We start from the raw sequence: 26,718 nt of genomic DNA on the forward strand, positions 1-26,718 counted from the left end.
GTCTGTCGGTGACGCGAGCGGGGTTCGATGACGCGGGCGGGGGGCGGGGTTCGGTGACGCGGGGGGGGGGCGACGGAGAGCGGGTCTGGGACACAAGATGGAGGCGAGACTGAGACAGAGACAGAGACAGAGGGCCGGGGCCGGGGCCGCACTGGACGGTGAGCGGGCGGGCGGGGAGAGGATGAGGAGGAGGAGGAGGCCCCGTGGATGCAGGGGAACAGCATCTGCAGCACCTTCTTAAACAAAAGGGGCCCAGGGGTGGAGAGAGAGAGGGAGAGATAAAGGGAGGGAGACACACACACACACACACACACACACACACATACACACTCACACACACACACACACACACACACACACACACACACAGATGTGCACACACACACACACACACACAGACACACACATACACACACACACACACAGACACGCACACACAGATGTACACATACACACACACACACACACACACACACACACACAGATGTGCACACACACACACACACACACAGACACACACATACACACACACACACACACAGACACGCACACACAGATGTACACATACACGCACACACACATACCCACACACACATACACATACACACACACACACACACACAGACACACACACACACACATACACACACACACACACACAGACACACACACACAGATGTACACACACACACACACACACACACACACACACATACACACACACACACACACAGACACACACACACACACACACATACACACACACACACACACACACAGAGGGATAGAGAGAAATGGACAGGGAGGGAGAGAGGAGGCAGAGAGAGAGGAAGGGAGACAGAGAGAGAGAGAGGAAGGGAGACAGAAAAATACAGAGAGAGATAGAGAGACAGAGAGAGATACAAGGGGAGAGAGAGACACACACACAGACAGAGAGAGAAAACGAGAGAGAGGGAGAGACAGACAGACAAAGAGAGAGAGAGAGAGATAAGGGGAGAGATAGACACACAGAGAGGGTAGGAGTGGGAGTGAGAGGAAAGGGGAGAGAGATGGACAGGGAGACAGAGTGAGATAAGGGGGGGAGAGAGACACACACACACCGACACAAAGAGACAGAGAGAAGGGGAGAAAGAGAGAGAGGGATAGAGATAAATGGACATAGAGGGAGACAGCAAAAGACAGAGAGGGAGAGAGAGACACACAGAGAGAGAAGGGGAGAGGGGGGTAGAGAGAAATGGACAGGAGGGAGGGAAAGAGAGAGAGAGACAGAGAGAGAGATATAAGGGGAGAAGAGAGACACACACAGACAGACATAAAGAGACATAGAGAGAGAGAAGGGGATAGAGAGGGAGGCAGAAAAAGAGGGACAGAGAGAGAGGCAGAGAGATAGAGAGATAGAGACACAGAGAGAGCGGGAGGCAGAGAGAGAGAGATAATGGGGGAGAGAGAGAGAGAGACACACACAGACAGATAGGCCCAGAGGTAGAGAGAGAGGGAGAAACACACACAGAGGCAGAGATAGACAGAGAGAGAGGGGGGGGGGGGAGAGACACACACACAGCCACAAAGACAGAAAGAGGGGAGAAAGAGAGAGAGGGATAGAGAGAAATGGAAAGAGCGGGAGGGAGGGAGAGGGAGACAAATAAAGACAGAGGGGTAGAGAGAGACACACACACAGACGTGGGGAGGAGAGAGGGAGAGATACAGAGAGAGAGAGAAGGGGAGAGAAACACACACACACACACACAAAGAGACAGAGAGGGAAGGGGAGAAAGAGAGAGAGGGATAGAGAGAAATGGAAAGAGGGAGGGGGGAGAGGGAGACAGAGAGAGCGAGAGAGGGAAAGAGAGGTAGATAAAGGGAGAGAGAGACACACACACACAGACACACAGACAGAGAAGGGGAGAGAGGGATGCAGAAAAAGACAGAGGGACAGACACAGAGAGGGAGTGAGAGATAGAGACGGAGAGAGAGATGGAGGGAGAGAGAGGGGGGGGAAGGGGAGAGAGAGAGGGAGACAGAGAGATAAGAGAGAGAGGGAGGGAGAGAGATATGAGGAGACACACACACACACACAAAGAGACGGAGAGAAGGTGACAGAGAGGGAGAGAGAGGGATAGAGCGAGAGAGAGAGACACAGAGAGAGACACACACACACTCATACAGAGGGAGAGAGAGAGAGTGAAGGGGAGAGATAGGGAGGGAGAGAGACAGAGATAGAGGGGGAGGGAGAGCGAGACAGAGAGAGAGAGAGGGGGGGAGGCAGAGAGATGGAGAGAGACACAGAGGGGGAGGCAGAGAGAGATAGATAGATAGATAGATAGATAGATAGATAGATAGATAGATAGATAGATAGATAGATAGATAGATTCAATTCCTTCCATCTGGGATATAAATTCATGACAGTGAGATTTTAAAATCATGTTATATTGTGAATTCTTGTGTGAATGGGATTAGTTTGTTATTTGGATACTTAGGCTATTTTTAAAAATATCCTTTTCTGAAGAAATATAATCTACGGGACATTGTTAATGGGAAAGTAGTGGGCAGAAAGGCATGCCATGCGTGGTTTGAAGAGCAAAAACTTGTAGTTTACAATGCCAAAATTGAAAAGTTGAGGAAAAACAAGGTGTACAGAGTTGCATATTGGTTACAATCTGAGGAGTATGATGATGCTACTGATTATGATATGCCAATGTACCAGCTAGCAACTGATCTTCCCCATAAAGACGGGCTATTGTTAGAAATTGTAATTTATTTACCTATCTGTTCAGACTCACAGCATATTATACAATAATATTAAAGTTCTGATCTTGAGTCACATTTTTCAAGGCAGTCTGGGTGTTTATTACTATTTCCGTCATCCAATTATGTAATTAGCTACAATTAGGTAATTAACTAATTATATGCTTTAATTTCAGGTCATCCAAGTAAGATGTTTTATATTTGTTTCAGAATGCTTCAATCTATAATAACTGAAAATTTCACTCAGTTCTCTTAATTTTTAAGGAAGTTATGGGCTTTTGACTGTCCTCGATCACAGCTTTTGTGTTAAGTCAATGGAAAAGCAATAGGGAACAAGATGCTAATTTCCGAGTATGAAAATGGCCATATCTTTTTTGATACTGAAGATATGAAAATGAATTGGGTGACAAATTAAACTTTTTTTTATGCTTTATCTGATGGGATAAAATTGCAGACGATGGTGACGGGGGCGGGGCCGAGCGCGGGTGACGGAGGCGGGGCCGAGATGATGCCGGGGGCGGGGCCGAGATGGTGACATGGGCGGGGCCGAGCGCGGGAGGCGGAGGCGGGGCCGAGCGAGGGTGACGAGGGCTGGGTCGAGCGCTGTTGATGGGGGCGGGTGACGGGTTCGGGGTTGTCCCACTTGGGCGTCATTTGCCCGTCACGCAGATGGCGCGCAAAGATTTTCCACATCCCGAAATCCTGGGCGCGGGCGGGGGGCGGGGTTCGGAGACGTGGGCGGTGTTCGATGACGCATGTGGGGGGGGCGGGGTCCGGTGACGCGCAGTCCGGTGACGCGGAGGGGGGGGGGGCGGGGTCCGGTGACGCGACGGGGGAGCGGGGTCCGGTGACGCGGGGGGGCGGGGTTCGGTGACGCGAGGGGCGGGGTTCGGTGACGCGGGCGGGGGGGGCGGAGTTCGGTGACGCGCGGGGGGGGCGAGGTCCGGGGACGCATGGGTCCGGTGACGCGGAGGGGGGGCGGGGTCCGGTGACGCGGGCGGGGAGCGGGGTCCGGTGACGCGGGGGGGCGGGGTTCGGTGACGCGGGGGTGCGGGTCTGGGACACAAGATGGAGGCGAGACTGAGACAGAGACAGAGACTGGGCCGGGGCCGCACTGGACGGTGAGCGGGCGGGAGGAGGAGGAGGAGGGGGAGGAGGAGGAGGCCCCGTGGATACAGGGGAACAGCATCTGCAGCACCTTCTTAAACAAAAGAGGCCCAGGGGTGGAGAGAGAGAGGGAGAGATAACGGGAGGGAGACACACACACACACACACACTCACACACACACACACACACACACACACACACACACACACACACACACACACACACCCACACACACACACACACACTCCCTCCCACACACACACACACACACACGCACACACACACCCACACACACACACACACACCACACACACACAGACACACACACATCACACACACACACACACTCACACACATCACACACAAACCACACCACCACACACACACACACACAGCACACACACACACCACACACACACACAACACAACCACACAACACACACACACACACACACAAACACCACCACAACACACACACACACACACAACACACAACCAACAACACAACACACACACAACACAACACACACACACACACACACACACAACCACAACACACACACACAACCACGCGCAAACACATCACACAAAAACCCACAAAGCACAACTGACAACACACCACACCAACCACACGCAAACGCACACACACCATCACACAACCACACGCACAAGCACCCCCACACAAACACACAAACACACACACACACGCGAACCGCCCACACACACACCCCACACACACACACACACACACGCCCCACGCCATCACCATCAAACACAACACACACACCACACACACACTAACACACACACGCCACACACTACACACACACACTCACACCACACTACAACCACTACACACACTACACACGCACACACACCACACACACAACACACACACACAACACACACACACACACACACACACTCCCACACACACACAGACACACACACACACTCACACACACACACAGACACACACACTCACACACACACACAGACACACACACACACACACAGAGACACACACAGACACACACACACACACACACACACACACACACAGAGGGATAGAGAAATGGACAGGGAGGGAGAGAGTGGAGGCAGAGAGAGAGGAAGGGAGACAGAGAGAGAGAGAGGAAGGGAGACAGAGAGAGATAGAGAGACAGAGAGAGATACAAGGGGAGAGAGACACACACACAGATAGAGAGAGAAAACGAGAGAGAGGGAGAGACAGACAGACAGACAAAGAGAGAGAGAGAGAGAGATAAGGGCAGAGAGAGGCACACAGAGAGGGAAGGAGTGGGAGTGAGAGGAAAGGGGAGAGAGATGGACAGGGAGACAGAGTGAGATAAGGGGGGGAGAGAGACACACACACACCGACACAAAGAGACAGAGAGAAGGGGAGAAAGAGAGAGAGGGATAGAGAGAAATGGACAGAGAGGGAGACAGAAAAAGACAGAGAGGGAAAGAGAGACACACAGAGAGAGAAGGGGAGAGAGGGGGGTAGAGAGAAATGGACAGGAGGGAGGGATAGAGAGAGAGAGAGATAGAGAGAGAGAGAGACAGAGAGAGAGATATAAGGGGAGAAGAGAGACACACACAGACAGAGACATAAAGAGACATAGAGAGAGAAGGGGATAGAGAGGGAGGCAGAAAAAGAGGGATAGAGAGAGAGAGAGAGGCAGAGAGAGAGAGATAGAGACACAGAGAGCGGGAGGCAGAGAGAGAGAGATAATGGGGGAGAGAGAGAGACACACACACACACAGACAGATAGGCCCAGGGGTAGAGAGAGAGGGAGAAACACACACAGAGACAGAGATAGACAGAGAGAGAGGGGGGGGAGAGACACACACACAGACACAAAGAGACAGAGAGAGAAGGGGAGAAAGAGAGAGAGGGATAGAGAGAAATGGAAAGAGCGGGAGGGAGGGAGAGGGAGACAAATAAAGACAGAGAGGGGTAGAGAGAGACACACACACAGACGGGGGGAGGAGAGAGGGAGAGATACAGAGAGAGAGAGAAGGGGAGAGAAACACACACACATACACACAAAGAGACAGAGAGAGAAGGGGAGAAAGAGAGAGGGATAGAGAGAAATGGAAAGAGGGAGGGGGAGAGGGAGACAGAGAGAGAGAGAGGGGAAAAGAGAGGTAGATACGTGGAGAGAGAGAGAGAGACACACACAGACACACAGACAGAGAGAAGGGGATAGAGAGGGATGCAGAAAAAGACAGGGACAGACACAGAGAGGGAGTGAGAGATAGAGACGGAGAGAGAGAGAGGGAGGGAGAGAGAGAGGGGGAGACAGAGATAAGAGAGAGAGGGAGGGAGAGAGATACGAGGAGACACACACACACACACAAAGAGACGGAGAGAAGGTGACAGAGGGAGAGAGAGGGATAGAGCGAGAGAGACAGACACAGAGAGAGACACACACACACTCATACAGAGTGAGACAGAGACAGAGAGTGAAGGGGAGAGATAGGGAGGGAGAGAGACAGAGATAGAGGGGGAGGGAGAGAGAGACAGAGAGAGACAGAGGGGGGGAGGCAGAGAGATGGAGAGAGACACAGGGGGAGGCAGAGAGCGAGAGAGAGAATGGGAGACATACACAGACACACAAAGAGACAGAGAGAGAAGGTGACAGGGAGACAGAAAAAGAGAGAGGGATAGAGAGAGTGACAGAGACACACACACACACAGGGAGGGAGAGAGGCAGAGAGAGAGATAAGGGGAGAGAGAGACACACACACCCTGACAGGGAGAGAGAGACAGAGAGTGAAGGGGAGAGAGAGGGAGGGAGGGAGATAAGGGGAGAGAGACAGACATACAGAGACAGAGCGAAGGGGAGAGAGAGAAGGAGAGGGAGGGAGAGAGGCAGAGAGAGAGGAGAGAGAGAGACACACACAACAGAGGGAGAGAGACGGAGCAAAGGGAAGAGAGAGAGAGAGTCAGAGAGAGAGAGAGATAAGGGGAGAGAGAGACACACACAGATAGACGGAGATAGAGTGGGAGAGATAAAGAGGGGGAGAGATGGGGAGAGGGGGAGAGAAAGAGAAAGAGAGAGAGAGAGAAACAAAAGACACGAGAGAGAGGGAGGGACAGAGACATAGAGAGAGGCACACAAAGAGAGAGACAGAGAGAGACACACACACGGAGATAGAGAGGGAGAGTGAGATAAGGGGAGAGAGACACACAGACACACAAAGAGACAGAGAGCGAAGGGGAGAGGGAGGCAGAGAGAGATAGAGAGGCAGAGAAAGAGAGATGGGAGAGAGAGACACAAACATGGAGAGAGAGGGAGCAAAGGGGAGAGAGAGGGAGAGGGACGGAGGGAGAGAGAGACACACACACACAGACAGGGAGAGGCGAGAGAGAGAGAGAGAGGGACGGAGAGGCAGAGAGAGGGAGAGAGAGGGGGAGAGAGGAGAGATAAGAGAGAGGAGGAAGGGAGAGAAGGAGACAAACATAGAAAACAGGTGCAGGATTAGAGGCCATTCGGCCCTTCGAGCCTGCACCGCCATTCAGTACGATCATGGCTGATCATCCAACTCAGTATCCTGTACCTGCCTTCTCTCCATACCCCCTGATCCCTTTAGCCACAAGAGCCGCATCTAACTCCCTCTTAAATATAGCCAATTAACTTGCCTCAACTACCTTCTGTGGCAGAGAATTCCAGAGATTCACCACTCTCTGTGTGTGAAGAAAAATGTTTTTCTCATCTCGGTCCTAAAAGATTTCCCCCTTATCCTTAAACTGTGTGACCCCTTGTTCTGGACTTCCCCAACATCGGGAACAATCTTCCTGCATCTAGCCTGTCCAACCTCTTAAGAATGTTGTAAGTTTCTATAAGAACCCCCCTCAATCTTCTAAATTCTAGCGAGTACAAGCCGAGTCTATCCAGTCTTTCTTCATATGAAAGTCCTGACATCCCAGGAATCAGTCTGGTGAACCTTTTCTGTACTCCCTCGATGGCAAGAATGTCTTTCTTCACATTAGGAGACTAAAACTGTATGCAATACTCCAGGTATGGTCTCACCAAGACCCTGTACAACTGCAGTAGAACCTCCCTGCTCCTATACTCAAATCCTTTTGCTATGAATGCTAACATATCATTCGCCTTCTTCACTGCCTGCTGCACCTGCATGCCTACTTTTAATGACTGGTGTACCATGACACCCAGGTCTCGTTGCATCTCCCCCTTTCCTAATTGGCCACCATTCAGATAATAGTCTACTTTCCTGTTTTTGCCACCAAAGTGGATAACCTCACATTTATCCACATTATACTGCATCTGCCATGCTTTTGCCCACTCACCCAACCTATCCAAGTCACCTTGCAGCCTCCTAGCATCCTCCTCACAGCTAACACTGCCCCCCAGCTTCGTGTCATCCGCAAACTTGGAGATGTTGCATTCAATTCCCTCGTCCACATCATTCATATATATCGTAAATAGCTGGGGTCCCAGCACTGAGCCTTGCGGTACCCCACTAGTCACTGCCTGCCATTGTGAAAAGGACCTGTTTGCTCCTACTCTTTGCAGAGAGAGAGAGACACAACAGAGGGAACGGGTGAGGACCAGAGGGGGGAAGAAGGGGAGGCAGAGAGAGAGAGAGAGGAGAGAGAGAGTTATGGAGGAGATAGAGACAGAGAGAGAGAGAGACAAGACGAACGAGAGAGAGAGAGAGAGAGAGACGAGATAGAGAGAGAGGAGAGAGAGAGAGAGGAGAGAGAGATGAGGGGGGGTGGAGGCTGAGGGGCAGGAATAAGGGGAGAGTCAGACAGAGGAGAGAGTTGGGAGGGAGGGAGGGGGCGAGAGTCTGGGGGTTGGAAAAAGGGTGAAGTGAGTAGCGGGGGGAAGCAGGGAGCACAGGGAGGGGGGAGGGATTCAAGGGTAAGTGGGTTTATTGCCGAGGGGGATGAATGGGGGGTGGCAGGGAACGGGGGGAGAGAGAGGGGTCAAGTGAGTCAAGGAAAGGGGTAGGGAGCCTGGTGGAGGTTCAAATTGTTTCAGGGTGGGGAGGAGGGGGGAGGGAGCAAAGGGGTAAGGAGCAGTAGGTGGCAGGGGTAAGGGGCAGGGAGCCACAGGGAGGAGGTCACATTGTTTGGGGTTGGGGAGCATGTTGCAGTTTAGGAAATCAAACCAGGGCAGGATCTTAACTGTGAATGGCGGGGTGCTGGGGAATGTGTGGAGCCGGAGGGATCTAGGAGTGCAGATACGAGTTGGGCCGAAGGGCCTCTTTCCAACGCTGTATCACTCTATGACTCTTATGACAAAGTGTTGGAGTAACTCAGCGGGTCAGGCAGCATCTGTAGAGAAGATAGGCACAAAGTGCTGGAGTAACTCAGCGGGTCAGGGAGCATCTGTGGGGAGGTGTGAGGTGCTACATCTTGGCAGGACAAATCAAAATAGGACGTACATGGTAGATGGTAGGGAATTGAAGAATGCAGGTGAACAGAGAGATCTGGGAATAACTGTGCACAGTTCCCTGAAAGTGGAATCTCATGTAGATAGGGTGGTAAAGAAAGCTTTTGGTGTGCTGGCCTTTATAAATCAGAGCATTGAGTATAGAAATTGGGATGTAATGTTAAAATTGTACAAGGCATTGGTGAGGCCAATTCTGGAGAATGGGGTACAATTTTGGTCGCCTAATTATAGGAAGGATGTCAACAAAATAGAGAGAGTACAGAGGAGATTTACTAGAATGTTGCCTGGGTTTCAGCAACTAAGTTACAGAGAAAGGTTGAACAAGTTACGGCTTTATTCTTTGGAGCGCAGAAGGTTAAGGGGGGACTTGATAGAGATCTTTAAAATGATGAGAGGGATATACAGAGTTGACGTGGATAAGCTTTTCCCACTGAGAGTAGGGAAGCTTCAAACAAGGGGACATTACTTGAGAATTAAGGGACAGAAGTTTAGGGGTAACATGAGGGGGAACTTCTTTACTCAGAGAGTGGTGGCTGTGTGGAATGAGCTTCCAGTGAAGGTGGTGGAGGCAGGTTCGTTTTTATCATTTAAAAATAAATTGGATAGTTATATGGACGGGAAAGGAATGGAGGGTTATGGTCTGAGCGCAGGTATATGGGACTAGGGGATAATACGTGTTCGGCACGGACTAGAAGGGTCGAGATGGCCTGTTTCCGTGCTGTAATTGTTATATGGTTATATGGAGAGAAGGAATGGGTGGCGTTTTGGGTCGACACCCTTCTTTGGTTTAGTTTAGTATAGAGATGCAGTGCGGAAACACAGGTTTTTTGGCCCGTGGAGTCCGTGCCGACCAGCGATCACCCCGTACACTAGCACTATCCCACGCACATTAGGGAAAATTCAGCAATTTTGCTGAGGCCGATTAATCTACAACCCTGAACGTCTATGAAATGTTGGAGGAAACTGGAACATCCGGAGTAAAAACCCACGCAGGGCAAGGGGAGAATGTACAATCTCCGCACAGACAGCACCCGTAGTCAGGATCGAGCCCGGGTCTCTGGCGGTGAGGCAGCATCTGTACCGCTGCGACAGTGTGCCGCGCAGAATTATATAACGTTTTCCTCCGCCATAAACACACTCAATATGTGCTAGTAATGTCCTGTTTGCCAGCTTGTTGACCCTCTGTGTTCCCCTCCTGCAGGGTTTAGGAGCCATTGATGTGGACGGAGAGACAGGGACGTGAGCCGCCATTGAGGGCAGCCAGGGTGCTGGTGAGCCCCCATCTGCTCGGTGTGTGGGCTGAGCTTCGAGGGGCTGAGCTTCGATGGAGGACCACATGACGGGGCACAACAAGGAGAAGCATTATGAGTGCGACGTGTGTGGCATGGCCTGGCAGTACCCAAGCGAGCTGGAGACCCACCGGAGGGTGCACACGGGGGAACGCCCCTTCGTCTGTTCGGAGTGCAAAAAGAGTTTCAAGACGGCCAATGTCCTGGAGGCCCACCGACGGATTCACACGAGCGAGATGCCCTATGGCTGCTCCACATGTGGCAAGAGCTTTACCCAGTTGTCGGGGCTGTGGGAGCACCAGCACGTGCACAGCAGTGAGCGGCCCTTCACCTGCTCCGACTGCGGCAAAGGCTTCAGGTCGTCCAAGGACCTGAAGGTGCACTGGCGCCTGCACACTGCGGAGCGCCCTTACACCTGCAGCGACTGCGGAAAGTGCTTCATCCAGTCCAGCCGCCTGCTGAAGCACCTGCGCACGCACACCGGCGAGCGCCCCTACACATGCGCCCAGTGCGGCAAGGGCTTCGCCCAATACAGCAACTTGCGAGAGCACCAACGCACCCACACCGGCGAGCGCCCCTACACCTGTGCCCAGTGCGGCAAGTGCTTCACCCAGTCCAGCAGCCTGCTGACGCACCAGCGCACCCACACCGACGAGCGCCCCTACACCTGCGCCCAGTGCGGCAAGGGTTTCACCCAACACAGCAACTTGCTGGAGCACCAACGCACCCACACCGGCGAGCGCCCCTATACTTGTGCCCAGTGCGGCAAGGCTTTCATCAATTCCAGCAACCTGCGGAATCACCAGCGCACCCACACCGGCGAGCGTCCCTACACCTGTGCCCTGTGCGGCAAGTGCTTCATCCAGTCCGGTCACCTGCTGTTGCACGAGCGTGCCCACACCGGCGAGCGCCCCTACACCTGTGCCCAGTGTGGCAAGGGCTTCACCTGCTCCTCCAAACTGCTGTCCCACCAGCGGGTGCACGCCGGCAACAGTCCTGTCCCCAGCCCGCCGTGTGGAGAGCGCTTTGCCATGGCCTCGCACACCCTGTCTCACCAGCACGTGCACACAAGTGGCCCGCCCTACGACTGCCCGGACTGTGGTGAGTCGTTTGACAGCTCGCGGGGGTTGCAGCCGCACCGGCAGGCCCACGTCGGCGAGCAGCTGCTCCCATTGTGACAAGAGAGCATGGGGGTGGCGTGAGCAACAGTGGAGAGAGATCCTTTGTGTGCGCTGCGTGTGGCAAGAGTTTCACTCGCATGTCCAGCCTGTGGCAGCACCGGCGTACCCACAGCGGTGAGCGTCCCTTCCCCTGCCCGTCCTGTGGTAAGGGCAACACACGCCTTGACCACCTGCTGGAGCACCGGCGAGTCCACACCGGCCAGTGCCCCTTCACCTGCCCGCTCTGTGGCAAGGCCTTTGCCCGACCTCCAGCCTGCTGGCACACCGCCACATGGATAGATAGGCGCTGTTTAGGTAAACACAAAATGCTGGAAAGAATGGGTAATGTTTCTGGTCGAGACCCCCCTCAGTCTCGACCCGAAATGTCATCCAGTCCTTCTCTCCAGAGATGCTGCCTGTCCCTCTGAGTTACTCCAGCATTTTGTGTGTTTTTTTGTAAACCAGCATCTGCAGTTCCTTGTTTTTAAACCATTCTGGGTAACCATCTCTGCACCTTCCCCAAAGCCTCCACATCAGTCCTGTAATGGAGTCACCAGAACTGTATGCAATACTCCAAATGCTACCTGAACAATGTCCCTTAAAGCAGCACATATACATTCCTCTCTCCTTATCTCACATCCTTTTCTCTCATTATTTTCCCTCGCCTCTGTCACTTACTTCACTCATCTGCCGATCACCCACTCATCTGTCAACATAGTGTCAGTCTGAAGAAGGCTCCTGACCCGAAATGTCACCTATCCATGTTCTCCATAGATGCTGCCTGACCCACTGAGTTACTCCAGCACTCTGTGAAACGTCACCTATCCATGTTCTCCACAGATGCTGCCTGACCCGCTGAGTTACTCCAGCATTCTGTGAAATGTCACCTATCCATGTTCTCCACAAATGCTGCCTGACCCGGTAAGTTACTCCAGCACTCTGTGAAACGTCACCTATCCATGTTCTCCACAGATGCTGCCTGACCCGCTGAGTTACTGCATTACTTTGTGTTATAAACATAGAGTGATTCAGTGTGGAAACAGGACCTTCGGCCCAACTTGCCCACACCGACCAACATGTTCCGGCTACACTAGTGCCACCTGCCTGCATTTGGTCCATATCCCTCCAAACTTGGCCTATCTATGTACCTGACTATAACTGTTTCTTAAACGTTGGGATAGTCCCAGCCTCAACTACCTCCACCGGCAGCTTCTGCAGTTTCTTGTGTCTCCCTCACCCATATCCACCTATCACTTCTGAAGAAGGGTCTTAACCTGAAACATCACCCATTCCTTCTCTCTAGAGATGCTGCCTGTCCCGCTGAGTTACTCCAGCATTTTGTATCCACCTATCACTTGCCAGGCTTTGTCCAGCCCCCATCTCTCTTTTCCAGCTTCCTCCCCCCACCCTCTCCAATCAGTCTGAAGAAGGGTCGTGACTCAAAACGTCGTCTGTCCATTCATAGAAACATAGACAATAGCTGCAGGAGTAGGCCATTCGGCCCTTCGAGCCTGCACCGCCATTCAATATGATCATGGCTGATTATCCAACTCAGTATCCTGTACCTGCCTTCTGATCATATTGAATGGCGGTGCTGGCTCGAAGGGCCGAATGACCTACTCCTGCACCTATTTTCTATGTTTCTTACCCCATAAAAATGTTGTAAGTTTCTAAAGCGGTGGAGGAACTCAGTGGGTCAGGCTGCATCTGTAGAGCAGTGTGAAGAAGGGTCCTGACTTAGAATGTTGCCTGTCCATGCTCTCCAGAGGTGCAAGTTACTCCAGGAGATTGTGTCTCTTTTTGTAAACCAGCATCTGCTGCTCCATGTATCTAGACTAGGCGTGCATTACACCCTACACTTGCGCTCGGTCCACCAAGACCTGCTGGATCTCCCAGTTACCAACCATTTTAACCAAAGATTATAGAAGAGCAAGATAGACCGTGTGCTTTAAGTTTGTATACACGTCGCGCAGAGCGGTCGTTCGTCATGACGCAGGGCGACTCGCTGGCGGGCGAGTGGCTCGATGCAGTGCTAGTCGCCCCAAGTCGGCGCGACCTCACCCCCTCTCCCACTTGCCTCCTCCCCTCCCCCTCTCCGCTCTCCCCCTCACCCCCTCCTCACGCCCCCTCTCCCCTCACTCTCCTCATCCATTCTCCCCCTCCCCTCACTTCCGCTGTCCTCACCCCCCTTCCTCACTTCCCCCCCTTGCCTCCTCACCATCTCTTCCCTCCTTCCCCCTTCCCTTCTCACCCACAATTCCTCCTCTCCGTCCCCTCTCTCCCCTTCACTGTCTGCTCCACTCCCTCTCCCTCCCCCCACTCTCACTCCATCCCCCTGTTCCCCTTCCTCCCCCTTTCAAGCACTAGTAGTGTTCACACGTTAGTAATGTCCTGTTTTTCAGGTTGTTGACCCTCTGTGTTCCCCTCCTGCAGGGTTTAGGAGCTGTTGCTGTGGACGGAGAGACGGGGACGTAAGCGGCCATTGAGGGCGTCCAGGTGAGCCCCCCTCCCTCCCCCATCTGCTCAGTGTGTGGGCTGAGCATCGAGAGGCTGAGCTTCGGTGGAGGACCACATGGCGGAGCACAACTGGCAGAAGCGTTATGTGAGTGACGTGTGTGGCAAGGCCTGGCAGCTCCCTAGCCTGCTGGAGATCCACCGGCGGGTGCACATGGGAGAACGCCCCTTCGACTGCTCGGAGTGTGGCAAGAACTTCACCCGCTACGACAGACTGCTGCGGCACAACCACGTGCACTCCAGCGAGAGGCCCTTCACCTGCTCCGATTTCAGCAATAGCTTCAAGACGACGCATGACCTGAAGTCCCACCAGCGAATACACACACGCGAGACGCCCTATGGCTGCTCCACCTGTGGCGAGAGCTTTGCCTGGTTGTCGGGGCTACATCGGCACCGGCGGACTCACAGCAGTGAGCGGCCCTTCACCTGCACCGACTGCTGCAAAGGCTTCAAGTCGTCCACGGACCTGAAGATGCACAGGCGTCTGCACACCGAGGAGCGGCCCTACAGCTGCAGTGACTGCGGCAAGGGCTTCACCTGCTCCAACGACCGGCTGGTGCACCAGCACACCCACACCGGCGAGCGCCCCTTCATCTGCGCCGAGTGCGGCAAGCGCTTCATATGCTCCACCAGGCTGCTGTCCCACAAACGAGCACTCCGGCGAGAAGCCCTTTAGCTGCCCCGACTGTGGCAAGGGTTTCAAGGGGGCGAAAGAGTTGAAGAACCACCGGTGGGTGCACACGGGCGAGAAGGCCTTTGGCTGCTCCACCTGTGGCAAGAGCTTTGCCTGGGTGTCGGCACTACAACGGCACCGGCGGGTGCACAGCAGTGAGCTGTCCTTCACCTGTTCCGACTGTGGCAAAGGCTTCTAGTCATCTATCAACCTGAAGGGGCACAGGTGCCTGCACACTGGGGAGCGGCCCTACACCTGCAGTGACTCCGGCCCTACACATGCAGCGACTCCGGCACCCTCTCCAGCAACCTGCTGTCGCAGCAGCGCACCCACACCGGCGAGCGCCCCTTCACCTGTTCCCAGTGCGGCAAGGGCTTCACCCGCTCCGGGGTTGCGGAGCACCAGCGTATGCACGCCGGCGACCGTCCCGTCCCTAGCCCAGTGTGTGGAGGCCCTGTCTCACCAGTGCATGCACACCAGTGGCCAGCCCTACGACTGCCCGTACTGCAGAGAAGCGTTTGTCTGCTTGCGGGGTCGCGGCAGCACCAGCGGGCCCACGCCGGCAAGCAGCTGCTCCCACTGCGGCAAGCGTTTCAAGAGAGCACCGGGGCTGCGGGAACACCAGCAGTTACACACCGGAGAGAGACGCTTTGTGTACACTGAGTGTGCAAGGGTTTCAATAACTGAAATATCACATGTACATTAGTATTCAGACCCTTTATTCAGCACTTTGTTGAGGCACCTTTCGCAGTAATTACAGCCTCAAGTCTTCTTGGGTGTGACGCTACACCTGTATTTGGGTAATTTCTCCCTTACCGCAGACCCTCTCAAGCTCGGGTTGGATGGGGAGTGTTGATGCACAGCTATTTTCAGGTCCCTCCAGAGATATTCAATCGGGTTCAACTCCAGGCTCTGCCTGGGCCACTCAAGGCCATTCACAGACTTGTCGACCCCACTCCTGCATTGTCTTGGCTGTGTGCTTAGGGTCGTTGTCCTGTTGGAAGATGAACCTCCGCCCCAGTCTGAGGTCCTGAACGCTCTGGAGCAGGTTTTCATCAGGGACCTCTCTGTGCCCCGTTCATCTTTCCTTCGATCCTGCCTAGTCTCCCAGTTCCTGCCGCTGAAAAACATCCCCACAGCATGATGCTGCCACCACCATGCTTCACCGTAGGTTTGATATTTGCCGGGTGATGAGCGGTGCCTGGTTTCCTCCAGGCGAGACACTTGGCATTCAGGCCAAAGAGTTTAATCTTGGTTTCATCAGACCAGAGAATCTTGATTAGGTGTCTTTTGGAAAACTCCAGGCGGGCTGTCATGGGCCTTTTACTGAGGAATGGCTTCCAACTTGCCACTCTAACATAAAGACCTGATTGGTGGAGTGCTGCAGACCTTCTGTGATGCAGTGCTGCTGTTGTCCTTCTGGAAGGTTCTCCCATCTCCACAGAGGAACTCTGGAGCTCTGTCAGAGTGACCATCGGGTTCTTGGTCACCTCCCTCACCAAGGCCCTTTCCCCCCGATTGCTCAGTTTTGGCCGGGCGGCCAGCTCTATGAAGTCCTGGTGGTTTCAAAGTTCCTTCATTTAAGAATGACGGAGGTCACTGTGCTCTTCGGGACCTGCAATGCTGCAGAAATTGTTTTATACCCTTCCCCAGATCCGTGTCGCGACACAATCCTGTCTCGGAGCTTTTCGGACAATTACTTTGTCTTCATGGCTTGGTTTTTGCTCGGACATGCACTGTCAACTGCGGGACCTTATATAGACAGGTGTGAGCCTTTCCAAATCATGTACAATCCATTTAATTTGTGGACTCCAATCAAGTTGTAGAAACATCTCGAGGATAATGAATGGAAACAGGATGCACTGAAGCTCAATTTTGAGTGTCATAGCAAAGGGTCTGAATACTTATGTAAATGTGATATTTCAATTATTTCTTTTCAATTGCAAAACTTTCTAAACACCTGTTTTCGCTTTTATATTATGAGGCATTGTGTGCAGATGGATGATAAAAAAATGAATTTAATCCAATTTAGAATAAGGCTGTAACGTAACAAAATGTGAAAAAAATGAAGGGGTCTCAAAACTTTCTGAATGCACTGTAAAATGGAAGGAATTGATGATATTGCAGGTCAAGACCCTCTTCATTTTCGACCTAAAACGTCACCCATTCCTTCTCTCCAGAGATGCTGCCTGTCCTGCTATGTTACTCCAGCATTTTCTGTCCTTTTTTTATAAACCAGCATTTGCAGTTCCTTTCAATTCTGTTTAACCATCTCTGCACCTTCCCCAAAGCCTCCACATCAGTCCTGTAATGGAGTGACCAGAACTGTATGCAATACTCCAAATGCTACCTGACCAATGTGCCATAAAGCTGCACATATACTGTACATTCCTCTCTCCTTATCTCACACCCTTTTCTTATCCTAATTTTCTCTCACCTCTGTCACTTACTCCACTCATCTGCCGATCACCCCCTCATCTGTTAACATAGTGTCAGTCTGAAGAAGGGTCCTGACCCGAAATGTCACCTATCCATGTTCTCCATAGATGCTGCCTGATCCGCTGAGTTACTCCAGTACTCTGAATCGCACCTATCCATTTTCTCCACAGATGCTGCCTAACTCGCCAAGTTCCTGCAGCACTTTGTGTTAAAGTCATTCAGTGTATTAGAGTGATACAGTGTGGCAACAGACCCTTCTGCCCAACGTGCCCACACTGACCAACATGTCCCAACTACACTAGTCCCACCTGCCTGCATTTGGTCCATATCCCTCGAAACTTATCCTATCCATGTACCTGTCTGACCTTTTCTGAAATATTGGGATAGTCGCAGCCTCAACTACCACCTCTGGCAGCTTGTTCCATACATCCAGCACCCTCCGTGTGGAAAAGTTACCCCACGGATTCCTAGTCAATCATTTCCCCTTCACCTTGAACCTCTGTCCTCTGGTCCTCGATTTCCCCAACTCTGGGCAAGAGATTCTGTGCATCTAACTAAATTGGGTTTTATGTAAGATTCCAGCATCTGCAATTTCTTGTGTCTCCCTCACCTATATCCACCTATCACTTCTGAGAAAGGGTCTCAACCTGAAACATCACCCATTCCTTCTCTCTAGAGATGCTGCCTGTCCCGCTGGGATACTCCAGCATTTTGTGTCCACCTATCTCTGGAGCTTTAGCAAGGGGGGATAAAGACTTTCCTCCAGCAGCCGCACAAGTTGCCCACCAGAAGCCTTATCCATCAGTGGAGAAACTGCCTGTTTCACATCAGGTCAATCATTCCATCCACCAACCTCGCAAGTAGAGAGCCCAACCCTTGAAATGAATATACAGATGTTGGTGCCGATCAGTAACCCTATGGGAGATATCAAACCATTAAGTGGTTTCCTAACGTCGAAGATATTTGAAGCAATTTTCTTTCTCTTTAATTTTGCATCACAGCCCCATCTCTCGTTTCTAGCTTCCTCCAATCAGTCTGAAGAAGGGTCACTTGGTTACTTTACTTACTAACCAATGTGGTGCTGTATTATTATTATAAGCTCCGCCTACTACTACTACTAATAATAATAATAATAATATATTGTATTGCCATTGCACATAAGTGCAACGAGATTTGGTATGCAGCTTCCATCCGATGTCATGACTTAAGTAACTAATACAATTTAGATTTGGATACCCCGAGAACATAGTTTGTAAAAAGAACATTACAACAGTAAAATAGTTAAAACAGTTCAGACAGACTAAAGTGCAGGTGTGTCAGTGCGACTTGACCATGAGAGGGAGACAGTCCATAGGGGTGGGGGGCACTCAGCAGGGCCGGTTTAGAGCCGCTATAGCCCTGGGAAAGAAGCTGTTCCTGAGCTGGAGGAGCGGGAGAAGAAGGCCTTGTAACGTCTGCCGGAGGGAAGTACTTTGAACAGTCTATTACAAGGGTGTGAGGAGTCTTTATGGATGCTAACGGCCTTCCTGAGGCACCGTGTGTGGTAGATGCCCTCCAAGGTTGGTAGCGGTGGCCCATGGCTGATGGGTTAACAGCATTAAAGTACTTATGAGATAGAGACAATAGGCAATAGGTGCAGGAGTAGACCATTCAGCCCTTCGAGCCAGCACCGCCATTCAATGTGATCATGGCTTGTCACACCCAATCAGTACCCCGTTCCTGCCTTCTCCCCATTTCCCCTGACTCCACCATTTTTAAGAGCCCTATCAAGCTCTCTCTTGAAAGCATCCAGAGAACCTGTCTTCACCTACCTCTGAGGCAGATTATTCCACAGACTCGCCACTCTCTGTGAGAAAAAGTGTTTCCTCGTCTCCGTTCTAAATGGCTTACCCTTTATCCTTAAACTGTGGCCCCTGTTTCTGGACTCCCCCAACATCACTTACGTGTTTCCAACCTCTAGCGTATCCAACCCCTTAACAATCTTATATGTTTCAGAGAACAGCTCCACGGTGTTAGAGTCGGCAGGCCCAACACTCCGGAGCTCCAACACGGCGATCCCGGTAAGGCATCGCCCGTTCCGCGATGGAATTCAGTGCTGCGCCGCCGCTGAAGCTCTGGCCAGTCTCCGGCAGGAAAGCCCGCACCAATCCAGATGGTAGGTCGCGAGGGGGGGGGGGGGGGGGGGGGTGTTGGTGCGGCCAGGTGAAAAGATGCATCCTCGACCAGGTAGTGAGTGAGAAGATGGTTTCCCCCTAACCCCCCCAACCCCCCACATAGAAAAGGCTAAAAGACTTCGACAAACAAACCTTTAGACAAACTAATAATATCAAAAAGGATGAAAGGACAGACAGCTGCTGGCGAGGCTACCACACTCGATGGCGCCACCACTCGACCTAGATAGGGCTCTGAAAGATAGGGCATATGGGGAGATGGCAGAAACGGAGTACTGATTGTGGATGATCAGCCATGATCACACTGAATAGCGGTGCTGGATCGAAGGGCCGAATGGCAACTCCTGCACCCATTGTCTATGTATCTATGTTAATGCTTTTCACTCCACATCACCGTCTACATCTCTCCTGCGATTCTCAGTCTGAGGAAGGGTCTCGACCTGGAAACGTCGCCCATTCCTTCTCTCCAGAGATGCTGCCCGTCCCGCTGAGTTACTGCAGCATTTTGTAGTTTGGCCCCCCTTGAGGTGTTATCTCAGGTTTGCAGCCTCTGCAGCTGCTGTCATTGTTTCCCCTCCCCCCACCACGTGGTTTAGGAGCCGCAGAGGCGGGGCCGGCCTCGCCTTGACAACCGTCCGCCATTTCCGCCACCTCCTCCGCCGATCCTCCGCCATTTCCGACACCTCCAACGTGACCCCACCACTCGCCACATCTTCCCATCTCCCCCTGTGTCTGCCTTCCGCAAAGACCGCTCCCTCCGCAACTCCCTCGTCAATTCTTCCCTTCCCTCCCGTACCACCCCCTCCCCGGGCACTTTCCGTTGCAACCGCAAGAAATGCAACACCTGTCCCTTCACCTCCCCCCTCGACTCCATTCAAGGACCCAAGCAGTCGTTCCAGGTGCGACAAAGGTTCACCTGTATCTCCTCCAACCTCATCTACTGCATCCGCTGCTCTAAATGTCAGCTGATTTACATCGTGGAGACTAAACGGAGGTTGGGCGATCGTTTCGCCGAACACCTCCGCTCAGTCCGCTATAACCTACCTGAACTACCGGTGGCTCAGCACTTCAACTTCCCCTCCCATTCCCAATCCGACCTCTCTGTCCTGAGTCTCCTCCATTGCCAGAGTGAGCAACACCGGAAATTGGAGGAACAGCACCTCATATTCCGCCTGGGTTGTTTGCGTCCGGCTGGCATGAACGTTACATTCTCCCAATTTTGCTAGCCCTTGCTGTCTCCTCCCCTTCCTTAACCCTCGAGCGGTCTCCTCCCATCCCCCCGCCCTCGGGCTCCTCCTCCTCCCTTTTTCCTTCCTTCTCCCCCCCACCCCCCATCAGTCTGAAGAAGGGTTTCCGCCCTAAACACGCCCATTTCCTTCGCTCCATAGATGCTGCTGCACCCGCTGAGTTTCTCCAGCATTTTGTGTACCTTCGCCGTGACAACCGTTGCTCCGATTGGTGAAGGGCGCTGTCAGTCAGAGGGGCGGGGCTACAGCTCGACGTATAGGACGCGGCTCGGATTCATCGGACGCATGGAGGGGCGGGACCTGGTCCTTCGTGACATCGGGGCCGGGGGAGGCGTGACGTGACGCAGCCCGTCATTGAGGGAGTGGGGCGGGACCTGGTCCTTTGTGACGTCGGGGCCGGTAGGCAGGCGTGACGTGCTGCTGTCCGTCAATGGCGTGGGGTGAGGGGCGGGACCTGGTCCTTTGTGACGTCAGAGCCGGGGGAGATGTGACGTGCTGCTGCCCGTCATTGGTGGGGGGTGAGGGGCGGGACCTGGTGCATTGTGACGCAAGGAGGACGCGTGACCTGGCCCTTTGTGACGCATGAGGGGGCAGGTCCAGGTCGCCGCGATGGTCGACGGGAGGAGGCATCTGCTCATCGCCGGGAGCTCATGTGGGAACAGCCGCCGCCGCCGCCGCTCGGCCCCGCGTCCTTTCCCCACCCCCATCCCCTCTCCAAGGACGATCCTGCGGCCGGCGCCCCGAGGCGTGCGGGCGGCGGGGGGTGGGGGGGGGGGGGGGGGGGATTTTCGATCACTGGTCTCCGAGTGTAGCGCCCCCTGTCTGCGATAGGTGGTAATGCAGCGTCTCTGGTCTACCAACTGTAGCGCCCCCCACTCGGCGGGAGGCGGTGGTGCAGCGTCCCTGGTCCTCCGAGTATAATGCCCCACCTGTCGGCGGGAGGCCGAGCTGCACCTGTCCACGTTCCCCACAGACGCTGCCCGACCCGCCGAGTGACTCCAGCACTTTGTCACCTTCCTCCCATGATGCACGTCGCCCCCCACCCAGGTGACTCAGCGCCAAATACCGGCGCCCCCCTCGGTTTTGGGGATTACGTCAGGGCGCCGGTTAGAAAACAGACAATAGGTGCAGGAGTTGCCATTCGGCCCTTCAAGCCAGCACCGCCATTCAATGTGATCATGGCTGATCATCCCCAATCAGTTCCTGCCTTCTCCCCATATCCCCTGACTCCGCTATCTTTAAGAGCCCTATCTAGCTCTCTCTTGAAAGCATCCAAAGAACTGGCCCCCACCACCCTCTGAGGCAGGGAATTCCACAGACTCACCACTCTCTGTGTGAAAAAGTGTTTCCTCGGTTCTAAATGGCTTACTCCTTATTATTAAACTGTGGCCCTTGGTTCTGGACTCCCCCAATATCGGGAACAAGTTTCCTGCCTCTAGTGTGTCCAAGCCCTTAACAATGTTACGTGTTTCAATGAGATTCCCTCTCATATTTCTAAACTCCAGAGTATACAAGCCCATCTGCTCAATTTTCTCAGCATATGACAGTCCCACCATCCCGCGAATTAATCTTGTAAACCTAGGCTGCACTCCCTCAATAGCAAGAATGTCCTTCCTCAAATTAGGGGACCAAAATTGCTCACAATACTCCAGGTGTGGTTGTGGGTGTGGCAGATGCTGGAACATTGTTCCCGATGTCGGGGAAGTCCAGAACAAGGGGTCACACAGTTTAAAGATAAGGCGGAAATGTTTTAGGACCGAGCTGAGAAAAATATTTTTCACACAGAGAGTGGTGAATCTATGGAATTCTCTGCCACAGAAGGTAGGTGAGGCCACAATTCATTGGCTATATTTATGAGGGGGTTAGATGTGGCCCTTGTGGCTAGCGGGATCAGGGGGTACGGAGAGAAGGCAGGTACAGGGTACTGAGTTAGATGATCATATTGAATGGTGGTGCAGGCTCGAATGGCCGAATGGCCTACTCCTGCACCTATTTTCTATGTTTCTATCTACCAATCAGCAGGTATTTGAGATGTTTGACGGAACAGGAACATCTGGGAGAAACGCATCTTCTCACAAAGATAAATTGCAAACTCCACAAGGGCAGCAGCCGAAGTCAATACTGAACAGGGTCAGTGTTGCCGTGAGGCAGCAGCTCTAGGAGCTGTGAGGCTGTGGTAGACAGCAGAGGTCAGTTTGCAGCCGGCGCTGATGGTCCGGGCTTTAAGTGTAAACAAACTCTCTGGCCCATCAGTGGCAGTGGACACCTCTGTACAGTACCGAGAGAGAAATGCGGGCAGATAGAAACACAGAAAATAGGTGCAGGAGTAGAGGCCATTCGGCCCTTTGAACATGCACCGCCATTCAATATGATCATGGCTGATCATCCAACTCAGTAACTTGTACCGGCCTTCTCTACATACCCCCTGATCCCTTTAGCCACAAGGGCCACATCTAACTCCCTCTTAAATATAGCCAATGAACTGGCCTCAACTACCTTCTGTGGCAGAGAATTCCACAGATTCACCACTCTCTGTGTGAAAAATGTTTTTCTCATCTCAGTCCTAAAAGACTTCCTCCTTATCCTTAAACTGTGACCCCTTGTTCTGGACGTCCCCAGCATTGGGAACAATCTTCCTGCATCCAGCCTGTCCAACCCCTTAAGAATGTTGTAAGTTTCTATAAGATTCCCCCTCAATCTTCTAAATTCTAGCACAAGCCGAGTCTATCCAGTCTCTCTTCATATGAAAGTCCTGACATCCCAGGAATCAGTCTGGTATTCTGGATCAGATGGCACACCATCTGTCAGCCCAGATGGATGAGAAGGATCCCAAAGTACACAGTATCAAAAACGTGAAGTACTTCTCAGTAAAGACGGGAAAATATAATCTGCTCTGCATTTCCCGACATCACCCTTTTCCGACCGAATTTCCACCAACGAGATGATGCGAGTGTGAAGAGAGTAAACATATGATCCATGAAAGGCGCGGCCTTTTGCCGGCACTAGCAAAGTTGGATGATGCAACATCTCTTTCATTTTTTGAAACTTCATATCTCTCTGCTACACATATATATATTTCTGATTGTTGTTTTATCAAACATGGTCTTTGGTAAAAATTACGATCGCAATTTCCTAATTTGATGGAGCAAACTTCTATTAATAAATCACCGCTGATCATTTGCATCTTTTCACCTCAAACAGCAGCATCGCATATATATATATTGTTATTGCACCTCTAGAGTTCCCCTTGCTGTGGACAACGTGTATCCTATAACCATATAACCATATGACAATTACAGCACGGAAACAGGCCATTTCGGCCCTTCTAGTCCGTGCCGAACACTTATTCTCACCTAATCGCATTTACCTTCACTCAGATCATACCCCCCATTCCTTTCCCGTCCATATACCTATCCAATTTATTTTTAAATTATAAAATCGAACCTGCCTCCACCACTTCCACTGGAAGCTCATTTCACACAGCTACCACTCTCTGAGTAAAGAAGTTCCCCCTCATGTTATCCCTAAACTTCTGTCCATTAATTCTCAAATCATGTACTCTTGTTTGCATCTTCCCTACTCTCAATGGAAAAAGCTTAGCCACGTCAACTCTGTCTATCCCTCTCATAATTTTAAAGACATCTATCAAGTCCCCATTAACCTTCTGCGCTCCAATGAATAAAGACTTATCTTGTTCAACCTTTCTCTGTAACTTAGGTTCTGAAACCCAGGCAACATTCTATAAATCTCCTCTAGTACTCTCACTAGAACTCTCACTATTTTGTTGACATCTTTCCTAAAATTTGGCGACCAAAATTGTACACCATGTTCCAGAATTGGCCTCACCAATGCCCTGTACAATTTTAACATTACATCCCAACTTCTATACTCAATGCTACCCCTCGGCTTGTACTCGCTAGAATTTAGAAGATTGAAGGGGGATTTTATAGAAACTTACAACATTCTTAAGGGGTTGGACAGGCTAGATGCAGGAAGATTGTTCCCGATGTTGGGGAAGTCCAGAACAAGGGGTCACAGTTTAAGGATAAAGGGGAAATCTTTTAGGACTGAGATGAGAAAAACATTTTTCACACAGAGAGTGGTGAATCTCATGAATTCTCTGCCACATAATGTAGTTGAGGCCAGTTCATTGGCTATATTTAAGAGGGTGTTAGATGTGGCCCTTGTGGCTAATGGGATCAGGGGATATGGAGAGAAGGCATGTACAGGATACTGGGTTGGATGATCAGCCATGATCATATTGAATGGCGATGCAGGCTCGAAGGGCCGAATGGCCTACTCCTGCACCTATTTTCTATGGTTCTATCTTTCTATGCTCTGATGTATAATAATAATAATAATAATAATAATAAACTTTATTTATAAAGCGCTTTAAAGAACCGCAATTGCCACAAAGTGCTGTACATGAGAACTCATGGACAAAAAGTTATTACAAATCATTAAAATCCGTAAAACGAAGGACTAAAAACAGTAAAAAATTAAAAGATATTAAAAGCACTAAGAACAGGAGCAATTTCTCAGCCAGTGTCGAAAGCCAGAGAATAAAAATGAGTTTTTAGGGAGGATTTGAAGATGGACAGTGAGGGGGCCTGTCTAATGTGCAACGGCAAGGTGTTCCAAAGTGCCGGAGCAGCAACAGAAAAAGCTCTATCCCCTCTGAGCTTCCGCTTAGACCGTGGTACCTCAAGGAGCAGCTGATCAGCTGACCTGAGGCACCGGGCAGGAGCATATAGGTGGAGCAGCTCAGAGAGGTAAGGCGGGGCGAGCCCATTCAATGATTTGAAAACAAATAAAATAATTTAAAAATGAACTCGAAAGTGCACTGGGAGCCAGTGAAGGGAGGCCAAAATTGGCGTAATGTGCTCCCTCTTTCGAGTTCCGGTCAAAAGGCGAGCGGCAGCATTTTGAACCAGCTGGAGACGAGCCAATGAAGCTCGTGCGACTCCAGAGTAGAGTGCGTTACAGTAATCCAGCCTAGTAATAAAGGCATGGATTACTGTTTCAAAATGCTCCCGCTCGAGGATGGGCTTCACCTTTGCCAGCTTCCTCAGGTGAAAGAAGCTGGACTTAACCACCTTTGTTTATCTAGTTTAAAATCACCGTCCATCCTAAAACCCAGATTTAAAACTGTTGGCTTTACGGACAATGCCAGTGGACCCAAGTCAACAAAGGGAGGTTCACGGCAGCCATTGGGGCCAAACAAAATCACCTCTGTATTTTTTTCATTAAGTCCCAGAAAGTTTAAGGCCATCCAGGACTTAATGTCCTCAAGACAAGACAGAAGTGATTTTAGAGAATAGTCGTCTTCTTTCGTGAGTGGCATATATAACTGGCTATCATCTGCGTAAAAGTGAAAGGAGATGCCATGCCTTCTTAAAATTGAGCCCAGAGGAAGTAGGTATAGAGAGAAGAACAGGGGCCCTAAAATTGAGCCCTGTGGAACCCCATATGCCAAGGGAGTGGAGGAGGATTCAAAGCCAGCAAGGCTTACACGCATGGTTCTGTCTGCCAGCATAAAGGCCAGCACACCAAAAAACTTTCTTTACCACCCTATCTACACGAGATTCCACTTTCAGCATGCACCTACTGGAAATCACTTCATCAGAATACCGATGATTTGTAGTCGACATTCTCATCAACAGACCACAATCTGTTTGAATTGGCGAAACACGTCTTCCGTAATAACCATCAGTACGGAGGCACCTCGAGGCTGTGTGCGCAGCCCCCATGCCCTATCCACTCTAAGTTCATGAATGTGAAGGTTGACACAGTGCTAAATCCATCTTGAAGTTCGCCGACGATACTACCCTTGTTGGCCGAATTACAGATGATGATCAGTCAGAGTATTGAGATGAGATCGATCGACTGGCCAAGCAGTGCCAGCACAACAACCTGGTTCTCAATGTCAGTAAGACCAATGAA

The 26,718-nt window shown here is 51.6% G+C and overlaps 2 protein-coding genes across 2 annotated transcripts in view; both read left to right on the top strand.

Annotated features, from left to right (window-relative positions):
• LOC116969004 (oocyte zinc finger protein XlCOF6-like) overlaps nt 1-11,950 on the top strand; it is a 36,228-nt gene extending 24,278 nt beyond the window's left edge. The window contains exon 7 of the mRNA XM_033015979.1: nt 10,601-11,950. Coding sequence (XP_032871870.1) covers nt 10,601-11,749 — 1,149 coding nt within the window. The 3' untranslated portion in view covers nt 11,750-11,950. The remainder of the gene's footprint in view (nt 1-10,600) is intronic.
• A 2,244-nt stretch (nt 11,951-14,194) lies between these two features.
• On the top strand, nt 14,195-14,921 carry LOC116969005 (zinc finger protein 239-like). Its single transcript, XM_033015980.1, has one exon. It carries the CDS (start codon nt 14,304-14,306, stop codon nt 14,919-14,921), a length of 618 nt encoding a protein of 205 aa, XP_032871871.1. The 5' UTR covers nt 14,195-14,303.
• The last annotated feature ends 11,797 nt before the right edge of the window (nt 14,922-26,718 follow it).

This window comes from Amblyraja radiata, assembly GCF_010909765.2.
Source record: "Amblyraja radiata isolate CabotCenter1 chromosome 42 unlocalized genomic scaffold, sAmbRad1.1.pri SUPER_42_unloc_1, whole genome shotgun sequence".
NCBI classification, from domain to species: Eukaryota; Metazoa; Chordata; class Chondrichthyes; order Rajiformes; family Rajidae; genus Amblyraja; species Amblyraja radiata.